This window comes from Paramormyrops kingsleyae, chromosome 16 (assembly GCF_048594095.1).
Source record: "Paramormyrops kingsleyae isolate MSU_618 chromosome 16, PKINGS_0.4, whole genome shotgun sequence".
In the NCBI taxonomy this organism is placed as follows: Eukaryota; Metazoa; Chordata; class Actinopteri; order Osteoglossiformes; family Mormyridae; genus Paramormyrops; species Paramormyrops kingsleyae.
This window is the reverse complement of record NC_132812.1, coordinates 13405879-13426832: the sequence shown is the minus strand read 5'-3', so window position 1 is coordinate 13426832 and position 20954 is coordinate 13405879. Positions and strand designations below refer to the sequence as shown.

The 20954-nt window shown below is 40.0% G+C and overlaps 1 protein-coding gene across 1 annotated transcript in view; it reads left to right on the top strand.

The window, feature by feature from the left end:
- The window catches only part of LOC111838612 (titin-like), a 191717-nt gene that overhangs the window by 143813 nt on the left and 26950 nt on the right, over positions 1-20954 (top strand). The window contains exons 204-212 of the mRNA XM_072700423.1: positions 306-593; positions 769-1359; positions 1439-1543; positions 1647-1844; positions 1933-2229; positions 2317-2904; positions 2994-3296; positions 3404-20509; positions 20598-20894. Coding sequence (XP_072556524.1) covers positions 306-593; positions 769-1359; positions 1439-1543; positions 1647-1844; positions 1933-2229; positions 2317-2904; positions 2994-3296; positions 3404-20509; positions 20598-20894 — 19773 coding nt within the window. The remainder of the gene's footprint in view (positions 1-305; positions 594-768; positions 1360-1438; positions 1544-1646; positions 1845-1932; positions 2230-2316; positions 2905-2993; positions 3297-3403; positions 20510-20597; positions 20895-20954) is intronic.

Sequence of the window (20954 nt, the reverse complement as noted above, 5' to 3'; positions counted from 1 at the left end):
ATGGACAGGTGACAAACATTATTAATGTTTTAGATGATATACCTTATATTTATAAAGTGTGAAGGACACTTTGCTTGATAATAGCATGTAAAGCTACTTTTCACACATATCTATACATATAATGTCCTGAGGACAGAAATGACACCGATTCAGCAGAATGGCCTGTGTGTGTGTGTCTGTGTGTGTGTATTCTATTAGCTCGATTCTATTCCAAAATGAAAATTGAGCCAATGCAGTAAAACAATGCAGATATAGAATCGTATAAGACTCAAAATGTGAGCTATTCTTTTATACAATTTTCCCAGAAAAACCTGGTCCAGTGACAGACTTGAAGGCTTTACTAGTCTCCAAAGATTCATGTACCCTTGGCTGGAAGAAACCAATTACTGATGGTGGGAGTCACATCACTGCCTATGTGCTTGAAATCATGGAAGGTGAAGATAAGTGGAAAGTACTAGTGAAATCTAAAAACATGCAGTACAGTGCAAAAGATCTTGAAGAAGGAAAGGGGTATTCCTATAGAGTGAAAGCAGTGAATGAAGCTGGAGAAAGTGCACCAGTGGAATTTACAGTTGTGGCTAAAGACGAAATTGGTAAGCAGTTAAGAGTACCTACTCATGTACTGGTCATTAAAATATTTGTGAAGTCTTTATTATGAAATGATTTAGACTGCTTTTTGTTGATAAAGACTACCTTTGTTGGTACTTAATAGTCATTGGTAATTGGTTAAATCACTAACAAATTTTTCAATTTTATATATTATTATAGTTCCTCCAGACTGTGACTTAAGAGGTTTGCCAGACATGTGCTATGTCGCAAAGGAGGGAAGCACTGTTCGTCTAAATATCCCCATCATTGGTAAACCTATACCTGTTGTCATATGGAAGAAAGGTGAAAATCTAACTTTAACTGACAGCGGCAGAATCTCTTTTGAGTCAACGGCAGCAAGCACAACTCTGTTGATCCGTGACTGCCAGCATAGTGATGCAGATAAATATACCATCATTATAAAGAACAGTGCTGGAACAAAGGAATCTGTAGTAAACATCAAGGTGGTTGGAAAACCTGGAATACCCACTGGCCCAATCACGTTTTATGAAGTCACAGCAGATGCAATCACGTTGGAATGGGGTCCTCCTGTGGATGATGGTGGATCAGAAATATCTAATTACATTTTGGAGAAGAGACACTCAACTGCTAACAAATGGGTTACTTGTGCTTCAGCTATACAGAAAACCACTATGAGAGTCACACGGTTGCATGATGGAACAGAATATATCTTTAGAGTTTGTGCAGAAAACAAATATGGAGTTGGTGAATGGCTGAAATCTGATCCTATTGTCGCTAAACATCCATTTGGTAAGTATAATTTTTTTTCTTGGACAATTTTTACTGCATCAAAGAACAGATTTTAAATTACTATAACTTTTGTCTCTAGATGTACCTGATGCACCACTTCCACCAGAAATTACATTTATACGGCAAGAGTCAGCAATGCTGGTATGGTCTGATCCAAGAAACACAGGAGGCTCTCCTATAACTGGTAATTACATTTCAATTCAATTAATGACTTCAATTTTCAATTTCCATGTTTAGAAATGTATACTTAAGATAAACATTGGCATATGTTAATCTCATATCCACAGGATATCATGTTGAATTCAAGGACAGGAATAGTTTGATGTGGAAGAGAGCCAGCAAGACAGCTCTGAGAATGAAAGAGTGTAGAGTGACTGGCTTAACTGAAGGTCTTGAGTATGAATTTAGAGTCATGGCTATAAACATGGCAGGTATTGGAAAACCCAGCAGACCTACGGAGCCTCAGGTTGCACTGGATCCAATAGGTAATTTGCTATATAATTTCTTTTCTGATGTGATTTTATTGTGTTTGAAAATAAAACTTCTTATGTCTTATGCCCTTTTTTCTTTTAGATCCACCTGGAAAACCAGATGTGATTAGCATAACAAGAAGTTCAGTTACACTTATGTGGACTGCACCAAAATATGATGGTGGTCACAAACTAACAGGATATATTGTTGAAAAATGTGACGTCCCTGGAAAGGTCTGGATGAAAGCTAACCATGTAAATATTCAGACTTGTGCATTCACAGTGACAGACTTACAGGAGGGCAGCAAATGTGAATTCAGAGTAAGAGCAAAAAATGCAGCAGGAGCAATTAGTCCTCCATCAGAGCAAACCGACATTCTTGTGTGTAAGGATGAATATGGTAAGATGTTCATTATGAAATAAATATTTTTAAACACAAATATATTTTTGTGTCTTTGAAAATAATATTTTACCATAACCTTTACAGAGCCACCGACTATTACTATTGATCCAGATGTGAAGGATGGTCTCACTGTTAAAGCTGGAGAAACTATTGTAATAAATGCAACAAGCATCCTTGGAAAACCTCCACCAACTTCTGTATGGTCTAAAGGGGGAAGAGAGCTTAAGCCATCAGATGTCTGTCAGGTTATAAGTACACCAACGTCATCTGCCCTATCAATTAAGTATGCAAGTAGAAAGAACACTGGGGAATATACTATTACTGCAAGTAATCCATTTGGAATCAAAGAAGAACATGTGAAAGTAAAAGTTTTGGATATTCCTGGACCTCCTGGTCCCATTGAAGCCAGCTCTGTGTCTGCTGAAAAAGTCACTTTAACATGGTTGCCGCCAGATGAAGATGGAGGATCTCCAATTAAATCCTACACTCTAGAGAAAAGAGAAACCAGTCGACTGCTTTGGACTATGTTAGCTGAAAATGTTATGGATTGCCGATTTGTTGCAAGCAAATTAATCCAAGGCAATGAATATATCTTCCGTGTGTCTGCTGTGAATCAGTATGGCATTGGAGATGCAACTCAATCAGGTCCTGTGAAAATGGTGGATAGTTTTGGTAAGTTCAGCTAAATGGACTATGTATTTTGTCTACGTATCACATGTGTATTGAGAAATTTCTAAATATTTACTTTTTACAAATTTTAGGTCCACCAGGACCACCTTCAAAACCAGAAATTGACAATGTAAGTAAAAGCACTGTGACTATTTCCTGGAAGAGACCAATTAATGATGGAGGAAGTGATATCCTGGGCTACAGTGTTGAAAGAAAAGAAAGAAGAGGTCTGAGATGGGTTAGAGCATCGAAAAAATCTATCTCTGACCTCCGTTACAAAGTACAAGGCCTCAGTGAAGGAGTTGAATATGAATTCAGGGTGACAGCAGAAAACAAGGCTGGCTTTGGAGAACCAAGTGACCCATCTCAGCATGTGATGACCAAGGATATAGCATGTAAGCAAAGGTTCTTAAGTGATTTGGTGTACTGAAATGTAGAACATTTTTTGTAGAACACTTTGACTCAGTATAACTGTTAAATCCTTGTTAAATTGATCTTTCAGATCCACCAGGGCCTCCATCCAATCCAAGAATTGCTGATACAACTAAAACAACTGCGACATTCAAGTGGGGCAAACCACATTATGATGGTGGATTAGATATTACTGGGTATATTGTTGAGCACAAAAAAGAAGGAGACGATGATTGGATTAAAGATACAACAGGCACTGCGCTGAGAATTACTGAATTTGTTGTTGCAAACTTAAAGCCTGGTGTAAAATATAGTTTCAGAGTCAGTGCAATTAATAATGAAGGTATAGGAGAGCCAGCCCAAGTGGAAGAACTTGTTGAGGTTGTAGACCGTGAAGAAATTCCAGATTTTGAACTTGATGCAGAACTAAGGAGAACTCTAGTTGTTAGGGCAGGAGGCTCCATACGTATTTTTGTGCCAATCAAAGGTCGTCCAACACCTGAGGTCACCTGGAAGAAAGAAGACATACTGCTTAAGGGCCGTGCACACATTGATACCACAGAGTCATACACTCTTTTAGTTATTCCAGATTGTACAAGAAACGATGCTGGGAAATACATCTTGACTTTAGAAAATGTTGCTGGGACAAAGACTGGATTTGTGAATGTAAGAATTTTGGATTCTCCAGGACCACCTATCAACTTGAAGCCAAGAGAAATTACCAAAGACAGCATTACTCTTCAGTGGGAAATCCCCATTATTGATGGTGGCTCAAAGATTACTAACTACATTATTGAGAAGCGGGATGCCACTCGAAAAGCATTTTCAACTATCATCACAAACTGGCAGAAGTGTTCATTTAAAGTTCCAAATCTGACAGAGGGCTCTGAATATTATTTCAGAGTAACAGCTGAAAATGAATATGGTATTGGGGAACCAGCTGAAACTTCTGAACCAATCAGAGCATCTCAAGCTCCCACAGCTCCTGAAAACCTTAATGTCACAGAAATTGGTAAGGATTATGCCACTCTTACATGGACAAAACCAAAACATGATGGTGGCAGTAGAATTACAGGATATGTACTAGAAGCTCAAAAGAAAGGTGCAGAGCAGTGGTCTCATCTGACAACAGTGAAAGCTCTTGACTACACAGCATCACATTTAAGTGAAAATGAAGAATATGTGTTTCGCATTATGGCTGTTAATGGCTGTGGAAGAAGTGATCCTCGTGAAAGCAGACCTGTTTTTATTAAGGAACAAACAACAGTGCCTGCATTTGACCTACGTGGAGTATACCAGAAATTAGTCATTGCCAAAGCAGGTGATAATATAAAAGTGGAAATTCCTGTTTTGGGTCGTCCAAGACCAACAGTATCCTGGAAGAAAGAGGATAAAGATCTTAAACAGACACAAAGAATAAATACTGAAAATACTACTACTTCAACTATTTTGAATATAAGTGAGTGTAAAATGAAGGATGGTGGACAATACTCAATGACAGGAAAGAACATTCTTGGGACAGTGACAGAAACTATCACAGTTCAAATTCATGATATTCCTGGACCTCCTAAAGGGCCAATTAAGTTTGATGAAATTTCATGTGACTATATAACATTGTCATGGGATTCACCGGAGAATGATGGAGGAGTGCCCATTAACAATTATATTGTTGAAATGAGGGAAACCACAGGCACATCATGGGTTGAACTTGCAGCAACAGTAATTCGTACTACATTTAAAGCTGCTCGTCTTACCACAGGAGTTGGGTATCAGTTCCGTGTTAAAGCACAAAATCGATATGGTAGTGGACCTTGTATCGTATCTGATTCTGTGATTGCTGCATATCCATTTACAGTGCCTGGCTCACCAGGTATTCCACAAGTTATTGCTTTCACTAAAGAAACCATGACTATTACATGGAATGAGCCAAATTCTGATGGTGGTAGTCCTATTTTAGGATATCACATTGAAAGGAAAGAAAAGAACAGTATATTGTGGCAAAAAGTCAGCAAAGCCCTGGTAGTAGGAAATATTTTCAAATCTACAGGACTCACGGATGGAATAGCTTATGAATTCCGTGTTGCTGCTGAAAACATAGCTGGTGTGGGTAAACCAAGTAAGCCTTCAGAAGAAACATTTGCTCTTGATCCTGTGGATCCACCTGGTCAACCAATAGCAATCAACATAACTAGACATGAAGTGACAGTTCAATGGACAAAGCCTGAAGGTGATGGTGGATTCCCTATAACCGGATACACAGTTGAAAAGAAAGACTTACCAAATGGACGCTGGCTTAAGGCAAACTTCGGTAATATTCTTGAGAGAGTATATACTGTAAGTGGACTGAAGGAAGACACATCATATCAATTCCGCATTCTTGCTCGCAATTCAGCTGGTGCTGTAAGTAAGCCATCTAAACCATCAGAAACAATTACCTGCAGAGATGACATTGAGGAGCCAAAACTTTTAGTTGATGCTAAGTTCAGTAATGTCATAGTGATAAAAGCAGGGGAGGTCTTTAAATTAGAAGCTGAAGCTACTGGCCGACCCTTACCATCCATGGTTTGGACAAAAGAAGGAAAGGAACTTGAGGACACAGCAAAAATTGAAATCAAAACAACTGACTTCAGCACAACTTTGACCAATAAAGACTCCTTAAGAAGAGATGGAGGTGCATTCATGTTGACTGCTAGCAACCCTGGAGGATTTGCTAAACATGTATTTAATGTTAAGGTTCTTGACAGGCCAGGTCCACCTGATGGCCCACTTGCTGTTACAGATGTCACTGCTGAGAAATGTATTCTGTCATGGTTGCCACCTTCACATGACGGTGGTGCGAAGATTGAACATTACATAATTGAAAAACGTGAAACAAGCAGACTTGCATGGACAAATGTAGCATCAGATGTACAAGTTAACCGATTTAAAGTGACTAAGCTGCTTAAAGGAAATGAGTATATCTTTAGAGTTATGGCTGTTAATAAGTATGGAGTTGGTGAACCCCTTGAATCTGAGCCAGTTATGGCAACTAACCCATATGTGCCCTCTGATCCTCCACAAACTCCTGAAGTAACAACTATCACTAAGGATTCAATGGTCGTTTGCTGGGGGCATCCCGAAAACAATGGTGGAAGCAATATTTCCAATTACATTATTGAAAGGAGAGACAAAACTGGTCTCCGTTGGGTTAAATGCAACAAAAGAACAGTAACTGATCTAAGGTACAAAGTATCTGGACTGACACCAGGACATGAGTATGAATTTAGAATTATTGCTGAGAACGCTGCAGGTTTAAGTGTACCAAGTCCCTGTAGTCCATTTTATAAAGCTTGCGACACCATATTCCAGCCTGGCCCACCTGGAAATCCAAGAGTGCTAGACACAACTAAGTCATCAATTACTCTTGCATGGAATAAGCCAGTATATGATGGTGGATCAGACATTACAGGATATATTGTTGAAACTTGCCTTCCAGAGGAAGATGAATGGACAATTGTTACTCCTAAAGAAGGACTAACATTGACATCATTTACAATTACCAACTTAAAAGAAAATCAAGAATACCGAATCAATATTTCAGCCATTAACTGTGAGGGAGTCGGAGAACCAGCATCTGTTCCTGGATCACCAAAGGCAGAAGACAGGGAGATTCCACCAGAAATTGAGCTTGATGCAGACCTTCGGAAAGTTGTCAACATCAGAGCTTGTGGCACACTAAGACTGTTTGTGCCTATAAGAGGAAGACCTGCTCCTGAAGTGAAATGGTCAAGAGAACATGGAGAACCACTTGAGAGAGCAACTATTGAGAGCACGTCATCATTTACATCTGTATTAATTGAAAATGTAAGCAGAGTTGATAGTGGAAAGTATGTTTTGACAGTGGAAAATGGCTCAGGGAGCAAGACAGCCTTTGTTAATGTCAGAGTACTGGATACCCCTGGAGCACCACAAAACCTCATGATCAAAGAAGTCACCAAAGAATCAGTATCACTGATCTGGGACCCTCCTTTAATAGATGGAGGCTCTAGGATAAGAAATTACATTATAGAAAAACGTGAATCAACAAGAAAAGCATACTCAACTGTTAGTACTAGCTGCCACAAAACAAGTTGGAAAATTGGCCAGTTGGAGGAAGGAAGAAACTATTTCTTTAGAGTTTTAGCTGAAAACGAATATGGAATTGGTCTTCCAACTGAGACTACTGAGTCAGTCAAAGTTTCTGAAAAGCCCCTTCCACCAGGAAAAGTCACTCTTCAAGATGTCTCAAGCAATAGTGTGACACTGTCATGGGAGAAACCAGACCATGATGGAGGCAGTAGAATCACAGGGTATATTGTTGAAATGCAAAGCAAAGGCAGTGAAAAATGGACTGAGTGCTTGACTGTAAAAGTCAATGAAGCAGTTGTTGCAGGTCTTACACAAGGTGAAGAATACTTGTTCCGTGTATCTGCAATGAATGAGAAAGGAATAAGCGATCCTCGCCAACTTAGTGTTCCTGTTATTGCTAAAGATCTTGTTATTGTTCCATCATTCAAACTTTTATTCTCCGCATTCAGTGTTCTGGCTGGAGATGATTTGAAGGTAGATGTTCCCTATGTTGCTCGTCCCAAAGCAGCTGTCTCCTGGCAAAAAGATGGTGTCGCTTTGAAAGAAACTACCAGAGTTAATGCTGAGATCACAGAAAGACATTTGTATCTTGTAATCAAAGAGGCCTGCAGAGATGATGTTGGCCAATACACCATTAAACTTTCAAATACTGCTGGAGAAGCAACAGCTGAAATTAAAATTGTCGTTCTTGATAAGCCAGGCCCACCAACAGGACCGATCAAAATAGATGAAGTCACTGCTGACAGTGTGGCTTTGTCATGGGAGCCTCCAGAATATGATGGTGGTTGTTCAATCAACAATTATATTGTAGAAAAGAGAGATACCTCCACCACAAATTGGCAGATTGTGTCAGCAACTGTAGCTAGAACAACTATTAAAGCTGCAAGGTTAAAAACTGGTACTGAATACCAATTCAGAATTGCAGCTGAAAACAGATATGGAAAGAGTTCTGTTCTTGTTTCAGAGTCAGTTGTTGCACAATATCCATTTAAGCTTCCTGGCCCGCCAGGAACACCTTCCGTGCAATCCTCTACTAAGGAAAGCATGGTAGTGATATGGAATAAACCTTCAGATGATGGTGGAAGTAAGATACTTGGATATCACCTTGAAAGTAAGGAAAGGAACAGTATTCTTTGGGTTAAACAAAACAAGACGCTCATTCAAGACACAAGATTTAAAGTCACTGGTCTTGAAGAGGGTATTGAATATGAATTTAGAGTTTATGCTGAAAATATTGTGGGAATTGGTAAGGTTAGCAAGCAATCAGAAATACATGTTGCAAGAGATCCATGTGAATGTCCAGGCACTCCTGAAGCTGTTATTGTCACAAGAAATTCCGTTACTCTCAGATGGACAAAGCCAGAGTTTCATGGTGGAAGCAAAATCACTGGATATCTTGTTGAGAAAAAAGAGCTGCCTGGTGGCCGTTGGATGAAGGCCAGTTTTACAAGTATAATTGATACTGAATTTGTTGTGACAGGTTTAGTTGAGGAACAAAGGTATGAGTTCCGTGTCATTGCAAGAAATGCTGCAGGTGTTTTCAGTAATCCTTCAGAAAGTACTGGTGCAATCACTGCAAAGGATGAAGTTGATCCACCTCGCATTACCATAGATTCAAAATATACTCAAGCAATTGTTGTAAATGCTGGGGAGAACTTCAAGATTGATGCAGATATTTTTGGAAAACCTATACCTACAGTCCATTGGATGAAAGGAAATGAAGAACTAGTAAACACAGCTCGCCTTGAGATTAAAAATACAGACTTCACTACTACATTGAGTGTAAAAGAAGCAATTCGGGTTGACGGAGGCCAGTACACTCTAGTACTGAAGAATGTTGGAGGAGAAAAATCAGTTAATGTCAATGTCAAAGTCTTAGATAGACCTGGGCCACCTGAAGGCCCAATTTCCATTTATGGTGTGGCAAGTGAGAAATGCTTCATTTCTTGGAAACCACCACAGCAAGATGGTGGCAGTGATGTGACTCATTATATTGTTGAAAGGAGAGAAACCAGCAGATTAGTTTGGACTGTTGTTGAATCTAAAGTACAGACTCTTAATCTTAAAATTACAAAACTTTTGGAGGGAAATGAGTACATCTTCCGTGTCATTCCAGTAAACAAATATGGAATTGGTGAACCACTTGAATCTGAACCAGTGATTGCAAAAAATCCATTTGTAACTCCTAATGCACCAACAGCAGTAGAAGTTTCTAATATCACAAAAGATTCAATGGTTGTAACCTGGGAAAGACCCACTAAGGATGGAGGAAATCCAATTGCAGGATATATAGTTGAAAAACGTGACAAAGAAGGAGTTAGATGGACAAGATGCAATAAGCGCTCAGTAAGCGAACTGCGTTTTAGGGTTACTGGACTACTTGAAAGTCGCAGCTATGAATTTAGAGTTTCAGCCGAGAATGCTGCTGGAGTTGGAGCACCAAGCTCCTCATCTGTTTATTATAAGGCCCTAGATCCTATTTTCAAACCAGGTCCTCCGAATAATGCTAAAGTGGCTGATGTTTCACGGACATCAGTTTCCCTTTCCTGGGGGAAACCAATTTATGATGGTGGTTGTGAGATTCAAGGTTACATCGTTGAGGCATGTGAGGTACCCTCTGAAGAATGGACAATGTGTACTCCTCCATCAGGAATCACGCAAACACACTTTGAAATTAAAAAACTGCAAGAAAAACAAGAGTATAAATTCAGAGTTTATGCTATAAACAAGGCAGGTGTTGGTGAACATGCAGATATCTCAGGAACAATTGTTGTAGAGGAAAAGATTGAAGCACCTGATCTTGATCTTGATCCGGAATTAAGGAAAATGATCACCGTTAGAGCAGGAGGATCATTAAGATTATTCATTCCAATTAGAGGACGACCTGTCCCTGAAATCAAGTGGGAAAAAGCTGATGGTGAGATCAAGGATACAGCTCAGATTGATACAACTAGTAGTTATACATCCCTCGTGATTGAAAATGTTGACAGGTTTGACAGTGGAAAGTATACAGTAACTGCAGAAAATGCTAGTGGAGTGAAGTCTGTCTTTATCAGTGTCAGAGTACTTGACACACCAAGTGAACCCATCAACTTCAAAGTGAAAGAGATCACAAAAAGTTCTGTAACACTTACATGGGAACCTCCTTTATTGGATGGTGGAGCTAAAATTAAAAATTATATTGTTGAGAAACGTGAAAGCACAAGAAAGGCCTATTCAACTGTCATCACAAACTGCCATAAAATGTCATGGAAAATTGAAGCACTTCAAGAAGGCTGCAATTACTTCTTTAGAGTTCTTGCTGAAAATGAACATGGAATTGGACTTCCTGCAGAAACACCCGAATCTCTGAAAGTTTCTGAAGTCCCCCAGCCTCCGGGTAAAGTCACAGTTGTTGATGTAACACGCAGTAGTGTTTCTCTTTCCTGGGAAAAGCCTGAGCATGATGGAGGCAGCAGAATTCTTTACTATGCTGTGGAAATGCAAGCTAAGGATGCTGAGAAATGGTCTGTATGTGCTCAAGTTAAATCCCTGGACACTGTAGTAAGCAATTTAGCCCAGGGAGAGGAATATGTGTTTAGAGTTATTGCGGTCAATGACAAAGGAATGAGTGACCCTAGACTACTTGCTGTTCCAGTACAAGCAAAAGACGTTGTTATTGCTCCAGATGTCAGGTCCCCATCCAGCAGTTACAGTGTACAGGTTGGCTATGATCTCAAAGTTGAAATCCCTATTGCTGGACGTCCCAAACCAAATATTATTTGGACAAAGGATGGCTCACCTCTTAAACAGACTACAAGAGTTAATGTCATTGATACTCTACACCACACAAACCTAAGTATAAAAGAAGCAACAAGAGATGATGATGGCATATACACTATCGCAGTTTCCAATGTTCTTGGACAAAAGGAAACTACTTTTGAAATCATTACACTTGACAAACCTGGCCCACCAACTGGACCCATTAGACTTGAAGACATCAGTGCTGAAAGTATCACAGTGTCTTGGGAACCACCAAAGTATACTGGCGGCTGCCAGATTTCAAACTACATTGTGCAAAAGCGGGACACAACCACTACAAACTGGATAGTCGTGTCTGCTACAGTTGCAAGAACTACTCTTAAAGTAACCAATTTGAAAACTGGAGCAGAATATCAGTTCAGAGTATTTGCAGAAAACCGATATGGCAAAAGTTATGCTATAGACTCTGATCCTGTTGTTGCGCAGTACCCGTACAAAGAACCAGGTCCTCCTGGAACACCTTTTGTGGCATCAGTCTCAAAGGATCACATGGTTGTGGAGTGGCACAAGCCAATTTCTGATGGCGGTAGTAGTATAATTGGGTACCATTTGGAAAGAAAAGAGAAAAACAGCATCCTTTGGACAAAGATTAACAAAACACTTATTCAGGATACTCGCTTTAAAACAAGTCCTTTGGAAGAGGGTATTGAATATGAGTTCAGAGTCTATGCTGAAAATATTGTTGGAATTGGTAGTTGTAGCAAATTGTCTGAGGGCTGCATTGCACGTGATCCATGTGATCCACCAGGTAACCCAGATGCTGTCTTTGTCAATAGACATTCAGTCAAACTGAAGTGGACAGAGCCAGAATATGATGGAGGCAGTATAATAACTGGTTACATTGTGGAGAAACGAGACCTGCCAGAAGGACGTTGGATGAAAGCCAGTTTTACAAACATTATTGAAACAGAGTTTACTATTACTGGTTTAACTGAAGACTGCAAATATGACTTTAGAGTTATTGCAAAGAATGCAGCTGGAACCATTAGCAAACCATCAAAGAATACTGGATCAATCACTGCAAAGGATGAAGTTGAATCTCCAGCATTTGAAACAGACCCAGAATTCAACCAGGTTATTGTTGTAAATGCAGGAGATACATTTAAACTCTATGCTGATGTACGTGGAAAGCCAATCCCAACAGCTCTGTGGTTCAAGGGTGATCAAGAAATGGAAAATACTGCAAGAGCTGAGATCAAGAATACTGACCTCAAAGCAATGATTATTGTTAAAGATGCGATAAGGATTGATGGTGGCCAGTATACCTTGCAGTTAATTAATGTTGCCGGCAGCAAGACAGTCCCATTCCATGTCAAAGTACTGGACAGACCTGGACCATCTGAAGGGCCACTTAGTGTTAGCGGAGTAACTTCTGAAAAATGCACTCTGTCATGGCTCCCTCCTTGTCATGATGGAGGTAGTATGATTTCTCATTATGTTATTGAGAAGAGAGAAACAAGTCGTCTTGCTTGGACCGTAGTTGCTAGTGACTGCAGAGCTACCATGTTTAAAGTAACTAAGCTTTTAAAAGGAAATGAATATATTTTCCGTGTAATGGCAGTCAACAAATATGGTGTTGGTGAAGCACTAGAATCAGCACCAGTAATAATGAAAAATCCATTTGTCCCTCCTGGGCCGCCACAAGAACTCGAAGTAACTAATATCATTAGAGATTCAATGACTGTGTGCTGGACCAGACCAACAAGTGATGGGGGAAATGAAATTGTTGGGTACATTGTAGAGAAAAGAGACAGAACTGGAGTCAGATGGACAAAATGCAACAAGCGCAGAGTTACAGATCTACGTTTCAGAGTAACAGGCCTGACAGAAGATCATGAATATGAATTTAGATTATCTGCTGAAAATGCAGCAGGAGTTGGTCAACCAAGTCCACCAACTGTATACTATAAAGCCTGTGATCCAATGTTTAAACCTGGTCCACCAACTAATGCAATACTGGTTCACACCACTAAAAATTCAATTTCAATAGCATGGAACAAACCAATTTATGATGGGGGGAGTGAGATTCAGGGATACGTTGTGGAGATCTGTAAAGCTGAAGAGGAAGAATGGATTGCATGCACACCACCAACTGGCCTGCCTATCAATACATTTGAAATAACCAAACTTATAGAACATCAAGAATATAAAATTCAAATATGTGCCATCAACAGGATAGGTGTTGGTGAACCAGCAGCTATTCCTGGCATTGTAAAGCCTGAAGATAAAATGGAGGCACCAGAAATTGAACTTGACTCTGAACTACGAAAAGGTGTTGTGGTGCGTGCTGGAGGTTCCTTGAGAATCAATATACCTTTCAAAGGTAATCCAATCCCAGAGGTGAACTGGTCTAAAGATGGAGAGATATCTGAAAAGGCACAAATTGAAAAGGGTTCTGACTTTACCCAATTATCAATTGATGTATGTGACAGAAATGATGCTGGAAAGTATATACTGAATTTGGAAAACAACAGTGGATCAAAGTCTGCATTTGTGTCTGTTAAAGTACTGGATACACCAGGAGCACCTGTGAATTTTTCAGTGAAGGATATTACAAGGAACAGTGTAACTCTTGCATGGGAACCACCACTCATTGATGGAGGTGCAAAGATTAAGAATTATGTCATTGATAAACGTGAATCAAACAGAATTGGATACTCCAATGTTACTGCTAAGTGCACTAAGACAAGCTTCCGGGTAGTAGATCTCAAAGAAGGTGCAATTTATTACTTTAGAGTTATGGCTGAGAATGAATTTGGTGTTGGTCTGCCTGCTGAAACCCAGGATGCAGTGAAAGCAGCAGAGATCCCACTGCCGGTAGGAAAAGTCACATTAACAGACGTGACTAAAACTAGCGTCTCATTAGCATGGGAGAAACCAGAATATGATGGTGGCAGCAGGATTATAGGCTACTTTGTTGAAATGCAGCCAAAAGGAACAGAGGAATGGGTAGTTGCAACCATAACAAAGGCATGTGAAGGCACTGTTACAGGGTTAAGTTCTGGTCAGGAATATTTCTTCCGTATCATAGCCTACAATGATAAAGGAAAGAGTGATCCAAGGCCATTAGCTGCTCCTGTTATTGCCAAAGACATAACTATTGAACCCAGTTTTAAACTAACAAGCAATACTTATAGTGTTCAGTCTGGCAATGATCTTAAAATAGAGATTCCAGTGTTCGGACGTCCAACACCAAAGATCGTATGGAAAAAAGACGGACATTCACTGAAGGAGACAACTAGGGTTAATATTTCTAGTACAATGAACTCAACAGTTCTTCATATTAAAGAAGCTAATAGAGATGACTGTGGCAAGTACACAGTGATTGCCACGAACAGTGCTGGTGCAACAACAGAAGAGCTTGGAATTATTGTTCTTGATAAGCCTGGTCCACCAACTGGACCTATGAAAATTGATGAAGTAAGTGCTAATTTTGTAACCATTTCATGGGAACCACCAGTTTACACAGGAGGCTGTCAAATAAACAATTACGTTGTTGAAAAACGAGACACAACTACAACAAATTGGCAGACTGTGTCAGCAACTGTTGCAAGGACAACTATCAAAATTTGTAAGCTGAAAACAGGTTCAGAATATCAATTTAGAGTTTTTGCTGAAAATAGATATGGGAAGAGCACTTCATTGGATTCACCACCAGTTCTTGTAAAGTACCCTTTCAAGGAACCTGGTCCACCTGGTACCCCATTTGTTTCCTCAGCAACAAAAGATCATATGGTTATTGAATGGAAAGCTCCAATGAACAATGGAGGCAGTGCTATTATTGGTTACCATATTGAACGTAAAGAAAGAAACAGCATTTTGTGGCATAAGTTAAACAATCTTCTCATTACAGACACTCGATTTAAGACAAATGATCTTGAAGAAGGCATTGAATATGAATACAGAGTATATGCAGAAAACATAGTTGGCACTAGTGCTCCAAGCAAGGTCTCAGAATGTGCTGTTGCCCGTGACCCTTGTGATCCACCTGGCACTCCTGAAGCTATAGTTATCACTAGAAACCATGTAACCCTTCAGTGGACAATCCCACAATATGATGGTGGTAGTAAAATCACAGGTTATATTGTGGAGAAGAAAAAATTACCTGAAGGTCGCTGGATGAAGGCCAGCTTCACCAACATTATTGACACTGAATTCACATGCACAGGATTAACAGAGGAAGAAAGATATGAGTTTAGGGTAATTGCAAGAAATGCCTCAGGCATTTTAAGTGAACCGTCTGAAACCAGTGGACCAATTACTGCTAAAGATGAAATTGAAGCTCCAACAGCTTCACTGGATTCAAAGTTTAAGGATGTTATTGTCGTTAATGCTGGGGAAACTTTTACCATTGATGCTGACATTTTTGGAAAACCTCTTCCGGATATTACATGGTTAAAGGATGGAATAGAAATTGATAAGACAACTCCAAGAATGGAAGTTAAAACCACCATCCAGCGAACAGTACTTACAGTAAAGGACTGCATTAGAGTTGATGGCGGACATTATGTGCTTCATCTCAGCAATGTTGGTGGAATTAAATCAATACCAGTAAATGTGAAGGTTCTTGATAGACCTGGTCCTCCAGATGGCCCACTAAAAGTCACTGGTGTAAGAGCTGAGAAATGCTATTTATCTTGGGGTCATCCTTCACATGATGGTGGTGCTAGTATTTCTCATTATATTATTGAGAAGAGAGAAACTAGTAGGCTGTCTTGGACTGTAGTTGAACCTAAAATCCAAGCTGTTAGTTATAAAGTGACCAAACTTCTGCCAGGAAATGAGTATATTTTCAGAGTTATGGCAGTTAACAAATATGGAGTGGGAGAACCCCTTGAATCTGAGCCTGTAGTGGCACGCAATCCATTCAAGCCACCAAGTGCACCCTCCATACCTGAAACAAGTGCTATAACAAGAGATTCTATGGTTATCACATGGGAGCGGCCAGAAGATAATGGTGGTTCAGAAATTGATAACTATATTCTTGAAAAACGTGACAAAGAAGGCATCCGATGGACAAAATGCAATAAAAAGAGACTGACTGATTTACGATTTAGAGTTACTGGACTTACAGAAGGCCACTACTATGAATTCCGTGTTTCAGCTGAAAATGCTGCTGGTGTAGGACAGCCCAGTAAGGCATCAGAACTTTACAAAGCTTGTGATGCAACATATCCGCCTGGTCCTCCAAACAATCCTAAAGTAACTGACCACTCAAGCACCACAGTGACCCTTGCCTGGAGCAAACCAATCTATGATGGTGGTGCATCCATAATGGGATATATTGTAGAGATGAAAGAAGTTTCTGAGGATGAGTGGACCACATGCACACCACCAACTGGTATACAAACAACACACTATACTGCAAAACACCTGAAGGAAAATGCAGAATACACCTTCAGGGTCTTGGCTGTCAATGTTGAAGGAGTTGGAGAACATGCTGATGTCCCAGGCTCTGTGATTGCAGCTGAAAAACTTGAAGCTCCAGAGATTGAATTAGATGCTGAACTCAGGAAAATAGTCACAGTACGAGCAAGTGGAACACTTCGTTTGTTTGTTACTATCAAGGGAAGACCTGAACCTGAAGTCAAGTGGGAAAAAGCTGATAGTCCATTAGCTGAACGAGCACAAGTTGAAGTAACCAGCTCCTATACTATGCTTATAATTGACAATGTCAACAGATATGATGGGGGAAAATATGTTTTAACTCTGGAAAATAACAGTGGCACAAAATCAGCGTTTGTAAATGTTCGAGTACTAGACTCCCCAAGTGAGCCTCTTAACTTTGATATTAAAGATGTCAAGAGAAACTCAGTAACTCTTTCTTGGGAGCCTCCTCTCATTGATGGTGGAGCCAAGATAGCAAATTATATTGTAGAGAAACGTGAATCTGCAAGAATGGCATACACTACTGTTACAAATAACTGTGTCAGGAATTCATTTAGAGTCGATGACTTACGAGAGGGAGGTGTTTACTATTTCCGTGTATTAGCTGTCAATGAACATGGTGTTGGTTTGCCAGCAGAAACTAAAGATGCTGTTAAAGTGTCTGAAGCACCATTATCACCAGGTAAAGTCACACTTGTGGATGTGACTCGAAAAAGTGTTAGTCTTTCATGGGAGAAACCAGATCATGATGGTGGCAGCAAAATTACTTGTTACATTATCGAGATGCAAACTAAAGGTAGTGACAAATGGACTGTGTGTGCCACGGTTAAGGCTCTAGAAGCAACTATTGATGGCCTGACTTCAGGTGAAGAATATTTGTTTAGAATTATTGCTGTAAATGACAAGGGAAAGAGTGATCCAAAGCTACTTGGAGCACCTGTGATTGCAAAGGACATTCAAATCGAACCTATTATCAATCTCTTATTCAACACTTACAGTGTGAAAGCTGGAGATGATCTCAAAATAGATGTTCCATTTAGAGGCAGACCTCTACCAGAGGTCTCATGGAAGAAAGATGGCCATCTATTAAAGCAAACAACTAGGGTAAATGTTCAAACATCTAAGACCTCAAGTAAAATTGTTATTAAAGATGCTGCCAGAGAGGATTCTGGAATGTATGAAATCACATTAAGTAATTCTATTGGCACCAAATCTGCTGAAATTAGTGTCATTGTCCTTGACAAACCTGGGCCACCAGGGCCAATTAAAATTGATGAAGTTAGTGCTGATAATGTATCATTGTCTTGGGATCCACCAGAATATGATGGTGGTTGCCAAATAAACAATTATGTGGTAGAAAAGAGAGATACTACCACCACTGTATGGCAAATCGTGTCAGCGACAGTTGCCCGGACTTCAATCATAGTTTCCCACTTGACCCAGGGTTCTGAGTATCAGTTCCGTGTTTGTGCAGAGAACCGATATGGAAAAAGCCACTTTGTTGACTCATCATCAGTTATTGCTCAGTATCCCTTTATGCCACCTGGCCCACCTTCTGCTGTTCGAGTTACTGATGCTACTAAAACCCATATGGCTGTTGCATGGAATAGACCAGCCAGTGATGGTGGTAGTTCAATACTTGGATACCACTTAGAATGTAAAGAACCCAGTAGCATTCTCTGGACAAAGATAAACCGAGGCCTTATTACTGATACACAATTCAAAGTGACCAGCATTGAAGAGGGCTTATTATATGAATTTCGCATCTATGCTGAAAACATTGCTGGAATTGGGAAGTGCAGCAAAGCCTCTGAAGCTGTGGCTGCAAGAGATCCATGTGATCCTCCAGGTCAACCTACAGTGACAAATATCACTAGAACAACTGTTTCACTGTCTTGGACAAAACCTGAGTATGATGGTGGAGCTATGATTACGGGTTACATTATTGAACGAAAAGAACTTCCAGATGGGCGGTGGCTGAAGTGCAATTTCACCAATGTCCAGGAAACATTCTTTGATATTACAGGCCTTACAGAGGATCAGCGATATGATTTCCATGTCATTGCTAGGAATGCAACTGGATTGTTCAGTAAGCCATCTGAGAACACAGGCCCTGTCACTGTAAAGGATGATGTTGAGGCACCAACTATCATGATGGATGACAAGTTTAGACAATTAGTAGTTGTGAAAGCTGGAGAAGTCCTACAGATCAATGCAGATATAGCTGGTCGTCCTCATCCAGTCATTTCATGGACAAAGGATGGTAAAGAAATTGAGGCTAAAGCTAGGGTTGAGATCTCATCTACAAACTTCATCACTAACATAACTGTCAAAGACTGCATCAGAAGAGATTCTGGACAGTATGTATTAACTTTACAGAATGTTGCTGGTACAAGATCCTTAGCAGTAAACTGCAAGGTGCTTGATCGACCAGGACCATCATCAGGGCCTGTGGAAGTTACAGGCCTTACAGCTGAAAAATGTACACTGAGTTGGGGACCACCTCAAGAAAATGGTGGTGCAGAAATTTCCCACTATATTGTTGAAAAGCGTGAAACAAGTCGCCTTACTTGGACAGTAGTACATGGAGAGATGAAAGCTACAACATGCAAAGTCACTAAGCTTCTCAAAGGTAATGAGTACATATTCAGAGTTCTGGGTGTAAATAAATTTGGAGTTGGTGAACCCCTTGAAAGTGATCCTGCTAAAGCTATAGATCCATTCACTGTCCCATCACCACCCACAAACGTTGAAGTCACTAGTGTAACAGCTGAGGCAATGACAATCTGCTGGGAAAGACCTGCTTCTGATGGAGGTAGTGAAATTTGTGGTTATGTAATTGAAAAGCGTGAGAAGACAGGTCTGCGTTGGGTTCGTGTAAATAAAAGGCCGGTGTATGACCTAAGAGTTAAGGCTTCTAATCTGCGGGAAGGATGTGAATATGAGTACCACGTTTACGCAGAAAATGCTGCTGGTTTAAGTCTTCCAAGTCACCCATGTCCATTAACTAAAGCAGAAGACCCACAGTTTTTACCATCCCCACCAGCTAAACCTAAAATAATTGATTCAACAAAGAGCTCCATCACTATTACATGGAACAAGCCACTTTTTGATGGTGGAGCACCAATAACTGGATACAGTGTTGAGTACAGGAAAACCGAAGATGAAGACTGGGTTGTGGCGGTCCAAAATACAAGAAACACTGAATTTACTGTTGTAAGCCTTACATCTGGAGCAGAGTATGTGTTTGCTGTGAAATCAATCAACAAGATTGGTCTGAGTGATCCAAGTCCAGCTTCTGATCCTCAAGTGGCAAAGGACAGAGAAGATGAACCAGTTTTTGACATTAGTAATGAAATGCGAAAGACACTAATTGTTAAGGATGGTAGCTCGTTTACTTTGACTGTGCCATTCAAGGGAAAACCGGTGCCTAATGTGATATGGAATAAAGCAGATGTAGATCTCAGAGTAAGAGCTTCTATTGATACAAGTGATACTTGCACATCTATAACAGTAGAGCAAGCAACAAGAAATGACTCTGGAAAGTACACTGTGTCACTACAAAATGTTGCTGGGACATCCACTTTGACACTAGTTGTCAAGGTCCTTGACTCTCCAGGACCAGTTTCTCAAATTGATATCAAGGATGTCACAAAGAACTCTGCAACAGTGACATGGGATGCACCAGAAAATGAAGGTGGTGCACCTGTGAAAAATTACCATGTTGAACTAAGAGAAGCGAGTAAAATGGGATGGACAAAAATCACTGATAAATGCCACCGCTTGACTTATAAAGTTACAGATTTGCAGGAGGGAGGGGTATACTACTTCAGAGTCACTGGTGAAAATGAATTTGGAGTTGGTGTTCCATTTGAGACCAAAGATGGAACAAAGATTACAGGTAAGCCTCATAATATTAAAAAGCACTGAAATGTAAGTAAATATTTAATATGTTTTATAAAAAATATAACATTTCACTCTTATTTCAGAAAAACCAAGTCCACCTCCAAAGCTTGGAGTTACTGATGTTACAAAGGACAGTGTCTCATTAGCATGGTGTAAACCAGAGCATGATGGAGGAAGCAGAATCACCAGTTATCTGATAGAGGCTCTTGAAAAGGGCCAAGAGAAGTGGGTAAAGTGTGGCGTGGTCAAATCCACCCACTATACTGTCTGTGGTCTGAGGGAAAATGCTGAATATTTCTTCAGAGTCCGTGCTGAAAACCATGCTGGTCTAAGTGAAGCCAAAGAGATGGTCTTACCAGTACTTGTAAAAGATCAGCTTGGTAAGTTATTGGCAAATACTTTGGACACTGATTCTTTATAAGTGTGATATCGAGATAAAT